The sequence below is a fragment of the Hevea brasiliensis genome, chromosome 6 (assembly GCF_030052815.1).
Source record: "Hevea brasiliensis isolate MT/VB/25A 57/8 chromosome 6, ASM3005281v1, whole genome shotgun sequence".
Lineage (NCBI taxonomy): Eukaryota > Viridiplantae > Streptophyta > Magnoliopsida > Malpighiales > Euphorbiaceae > Hevea > Hevea brasiliensis.
Genome location: NC_079498.1, coordinates 5,113,859 through 5,119,263, shown reverse-complemented (window position 1 = coordinate 5,119,263; position 5,405 = coordinate 5,113,859). Strand labels below are relative to the sequence as shown.

Below are 5,405 nucleotides of genomic sequence, written 5' to 3'. Positions count from 1 at the left end.
GAAAAACGGTGTCGAAAAAATTTGAAATTTATGTCGCCGCGAAGCTCTCGACGAGTGGAGCGTGCTGGTACCCTCGGTTTTCTCGTGGGATTCACGGTTTTCGAGAAATCTAGCCCAAAAGTCAAAATGGGCTAAAAACTTCCCGAGCAAAAATTGGACAAACCGCTAGATGGATTTCGGCGTTCTTGGTGTCTATGGAAAGCTCTCGCCGTGTAGATGATTTTAGACACAAGACCCAGTCCAATTGGTGGCCGGATAAGCCGAATTTTGGCCGGGAAGTCTAACAGTCGCGCGCGCGCTGCGCGTCCGTTCTAAGGCCGTTTTCCGGCGTTCCAGGCGGCGGCCGGCCGTGGGGGAGGGCCAAGGTGGGGACGCAGGGGAGGAGGCGCGGCAAGGGGAGGAGGGAGGAGAGAGAAAAGAGAGAGAGAAGAGGAGAAGGTTGACGCGCGCGGGAGGGAGAAGAAAAAGAGAAGAAGACCGGTCCGATTCGACCGGTCCGATCCGACCCGGTTTGATTCGGCCGGTTCGATTCAGAATACAAAATTTTGAATTTTTACTCTGCCTCGGGACCGAAAACGAGGTCCAAAAATTCTGAAAAAAAAATTCCAGAAAACTCAGAAAAATACGTAGACTCCAAATATATTTTTAGTTTTGCCACGTGGTCTTTAAATTAATTTTTAAAAATCATCAAAGTTTATATTTTCGGAAAATCGAACTCGATTTTTAAAATCCGAAAAATCTCAAAAAAATTTCTAAAATTTAAATAAAATTAAAATATCAAAAATGCTCATAAATTTAAAATTTTTGGGGTGTTACAAATAAATGGAGTTGTTGACTGTTAAAATAAGTACACTAAGGTGCACATACAATATTGTGCAATCAATTTAGTATAAAGAAGGGAAAAAAATAGATATAAAATGCCTAGAGAGTAAAATGAGAGAAAAAATTTCACTGTGATCAAAAAAAGAGTTTCATTATGATGAAAAAGAGCAATTGTTAGAAAATATAAAGGTGGAGAATAACAAGAACAAGATAAAATTTTCCTCAAAAATGACTTACTTCGGTGCTCTTGTTTTCAGTCTCCGATAACGTCAAAAATCAAAACATCCATGGAATGTGCTTGGCATGATCCAAGTTAAGAGCTTTGATACTCTTGCGAACTATATATTTGTCAATCCCACAAGTGGATGATAACCAAGCATGAGAGTCAAGCAATTCCCTTTCAAAGGAAGGCTATTTTTTCATAAATCCTCGATGTCAACATTAAAAGGATATAATGACATTGAATTGGAATTTTCTAGGAAATGCTATGCTTTTTATACTTTTTTAATAAATACATAGTTCTTTTATGATTACGCTTGACCTGATATTCTTTATTAATTACAGGGTTTTGGTACTTAATCATTTGTTCATTTTTTAATATTCTTGGCCGGCAGCCACAGGTTTCCACTCTTGTGCAAGAGGTGCCAAGATGTTGACTACCATGCCCATATCAGGTCTTTGTCTTGGTTCAGGACAAGTGCACTGCACTGCGAGCTCAGCCACCCTGTAAATGGTTGCTAACGTATCTTTGTCAGGGTTGAGTGCTTCATCAATTGCTTTTGATATTTTCTTCCTGCATATCAGGTCTTCCCGGAACCATGTTGCTAAATGCATAAACATCCATCCTTTGTCTTCCATTGTATGATCTAAAGCTTTTCTCCCCGTGATCATCTCCATCAATATCACTCCAAATGCATATACATCCACCTTTGTTGTCACTCTTCCAGTTGCTTTAGGTTCAGCCAGAATTCAAAGAAAGTAAATAATAAAAATAATAATAATTATAAGTATACTGCCAAATGTGAAAGCTTACGCTTACCAGCATACTCAGGTGCAAGATAGCCAAATGTTCCTGCCACTCTTGTCTCCAAGGAATATTTCCCAACAGGCACATTTCTAACTAAACCAAAGTCTCCTACCTTAGCTCTCATGTCGTCCCCAAGAAGTATGTTTGAAGGCTTCAGATCCCTATGAATGAAACTCTGTTGAGCTAAATTGTGCAGATATTCTACTCCTTGTGCGACATTGAGTGCAATAGTAGCCCTCTGCTTCCAATTAAGAGAAGAGTATCCTCGTTCACGCCATTCGAACAAATGCTCTGCTAGAGTCCCCTGTGGCATGTATTCGTATACCAAAAACGCCTCATCGCCATTTATGCAGTAACCCAAAAGAGAAACAAGATGCCTGTGCCTTATTTTAGTTAGCACAGCAACCTCTGCTTGAAACCCATTCATTCCTTTTGTGACCATTGCTGTAGTTTCCATCCTCTTCACAGCAATCTTAGTACCATCATGCAATTCCCCTTTATAAACCACACCAAAACCTCCCACACCCAAGATATTATTCTCATTGAAATTATCGGTCACCTGTTGAAGAACTTCAATAGGAATCACAACATTTCCGATGTTACTTGTGTGATAGCCTGCCTCATTGTGAACGATCCACTCCGCATGAACATTCGCACTTCTAGACCTTCCGAGTCTTTTATTGACTCTAAATTTGAATATCAGAAACAACAAAAGAGCAATAAAAATGACAATGCCAACAAGAAGACCGGCAATCAAAGATGGTGATACCTTGTTTTCTGTAGATGCATGATTACTTTCAAGTAAAGAATTGCCTGGTGTAGTGATCAACTTCACAGAAGCACCAAAAACTGGGATTTTTCCAGTGAGATTGTTGTTAGAGACATCAAGAACCTCAAGTTGAGTCAACTTTGTCAAGCTTTCAGGAATGGAAGCTGTCAAATTGTTATCATTCAGGTACAAGTTCCTTAATCTGGTTAGATTGGCGAAGGAAGAAGATAATGTCCCTGTGAAATTTTGCTTTCCAAAATTCACTGCAATAATCCAGTCATGTTCATTGCAGGTAATATATGACCAATTCTTGCAAGCATTATTCCCTTGCCAAGAATCAGAAAATGTCAACGGATACCCCAAAGTACTTGCAACCTCCAGCATTGTGGTCACCTGTTGATCACAACCAACGTGAGCATCTTTCACACAAAAATTATTGCCACTAAAATTAGCCTGTACATTCGTCCGAAACTCGGGGACAGGCCCTTGCAATTTGTTGTTTGATAAAATAACTGCTTTCAAATTGGTAAGTAAAACCAATGAAGTTGGTACTATCCCTGTGAATAGGTTATCGCTTAGCTTCAATTTAGCCAAATTCTGGCATTTTGAGAAATCTGGAATAGGACCTGCAAATTGATTATTCTGAAGAAACACACTCCTTAGCCTTGTCATGGAAGATAACACGTGGATGGTACCTGATAACCCAATTTTCTGATTGTTGAGATGCAAGAACTCGATTCCTGGATTTGCTAAAGATGCAGGTAAAGTCCCTGTCAAGTTGTTGTCAGACAGATAAAGACTCCGCAAGCTTGGAAGAGACGCAAATATATCAGGTATCGTGCCCATGATGTTGGCGGATCCGGCATCAAAATATACTAGCCGTCCACATTGAGTTATAGTGGAGGACAGAAACCAAGGAGCAAGATCAGCATTGAAGCTAATGTCAAAGGTTTGCAATCTTACTAGTCCTTCAAAGAAGTCATGAGGGATACTAGTGAATTTGTTATCTCCAATAAATAGTACTCTGAGCAGAGTAAGATTGGCAAGAGAAGGAAGGGAACCCGAGAGTTTGTTATGCTGAAGTGAAAGGTGTTCCAGCTTCGTAAGAGTAGAGATTTCGAAAGGGAGGGTGCCGGAGAGATTTTTCCTATCAAGGTAGATGATGATGACCCGGTCGTTGTTGTCGCATTGGACGCCATCCCAACGGCAGTAGCCGGTTGCATTCTTGGTTGACCAGGACAGCGGAGTGGGATGGAGGGCATTTGCTAGTTTTAGCATCGCGGCAGAGTCATCAATTGCTGCGGCGGAATAGAAGAGGAGGAAGAAGATATTTATGGCTTTCCAGGCCATTGAATAACACATCAGAAATCGGAATAGCATGTATATATATATATAATCTCAGAGGCTTGGGCTTGAAACAAGAACGGCTTTTTAAGTTCGATTTTCCCGAGGAAAATTTACTCGCTTTCTCATCTCATCTTTAGGTTGTCTCTTTCATCTCATCGGAAGTTGACATGGCCATATTATGAATGTGAAAATGAGTACTTCTCGCATATGTGATATGGTGACTCCTTTTTCATTTTGATTAATTATAATTTTTTAAGTATATTTATTAATTTATTAATATAATCATTTTTAATATATATTAAATAATTAAAATTCATTAATTTAAAAAAAGAATTTAGTGACAAGAGTTATTTAATTTTTAAGTAAGCAATGTGAATAAAGGATATATTAAGAAAAATTAAAAAAAAATTTACTTTAATTATATTAATTATATTTTTTAAAATTATGTGAAAATAAAAGTAGATGTATTTTTACGGGAAGGTGAGAGTATGTTTTCTTGAATAATTTATTTTTGTTTTATTTAGTTTTGATTGAGATTGGAACATGAAACACTATAAGTTTAAAAGACAATTTTAATACCATTGAAATAAAATTGAATGGTTGAATAATTTAATTCTTAATTAAAGTATAATGGTGCAACTATTATAAATAAACATAATAATTATTATATCAAATATTTATATCTAAATTCAAGCGCTCATTATATATAATTTAATTAATTCTATATAAATTTTAATATAAATATTTAATTTAACAATTGTTAAGGTCTAATAATTAATTTATTCTTTAGCTATATTTGATTCGTATTATTTCCTTTTTTTTAAGTCAATCATATGTAACTCTTAGTTTGGATTGGGTCTAATCTTGCTCGTACAGGAGAGGAGAGGACCATTGTGAGGGTAAAACGTTCTCAGCGGAGATTTTTTTCATTCATAAGATTAAATACTCGATCTTATTTAAGAAATATAGAATCTTTCATCACTTGTACCAATCTTCAGTGATTCGTATTAATTTTTTTAAATCTCAAATTTATATATAAATAAAATATATTAATAAATAAGTATATACTCTCACAATTTTATAAATACAGGTTCACATTTTTGTAAAAACCTGAAACTAAAATAAAGATAATTTTATTCGTTATTTCTCAATTTTGAGAATTGTTTCACTTTTATATTCCATTTGAAATTATTATTAAAAAAAATTTAATTTTAATTTTATTTCATAAAAAATCTCAATAAGTTTGTTAGTTTGCAAAAAAAAACTATTTTCCCCTCTTTCAAAAATGAACTTTCTTTCATATAAATTAATATTTGTTTAAATTAAATATTTAAATTATTACTAACCAAAAAATAAGATAAAATTTAATAGAAATAAAATAATTTTATTAATAAATAATTATTAATTAATTTACTCATAAATTAAGAGAAAGAAAGTGAT

At 35.3% G+C, this 5,405-nt stretch overlaps 1 protein-coding gene across 1 annotated transcript; it reads right to left on the bottom strand.

Moving 5' to 3' along the window:
- Positions 1–1,306: 1,306 nt before the first annotated feature.
- On the bottom strand, positions 1,307–3,968 carry LOC110654454 (receptor-like kinase TMK4). The gene is made up of 2 exons (XM_058149258.1): positions 1,862–3,968; positions 1,307–1,772 (listed from the first exon to the last, which is right to left on the bottom strand). Exons 1-2 carry the CDS (start codon positions 3,966–3,968, stop codon positions 1,417–1,419), a joined length of 2,463 nt encoding a protein of 820 aa, XP_058005241.1. The 3' UTR covers positions 1,307–1,416.
- Positions 3,969–5,405: the final 1,437 nt, after the last annotated feature.

Excerpts from the sequence above, each read along its gene's own strand:
- LOC110654454 (XM_058149258.1), bottom strand. The coding sequence starts at position 3,968 with ATGGCCTGGAAAGCCATAAATATCTTCTTCCTCCTCTTCTATTCCGCC. Across the intron at positions 1,773-1,861 it reads TCTTGCACCTGAGTATGCTG|CAACTGGAAGAGTGACAACA; the intron begins GTAAGCGTAAGC and ends CTGAACCTAAAG.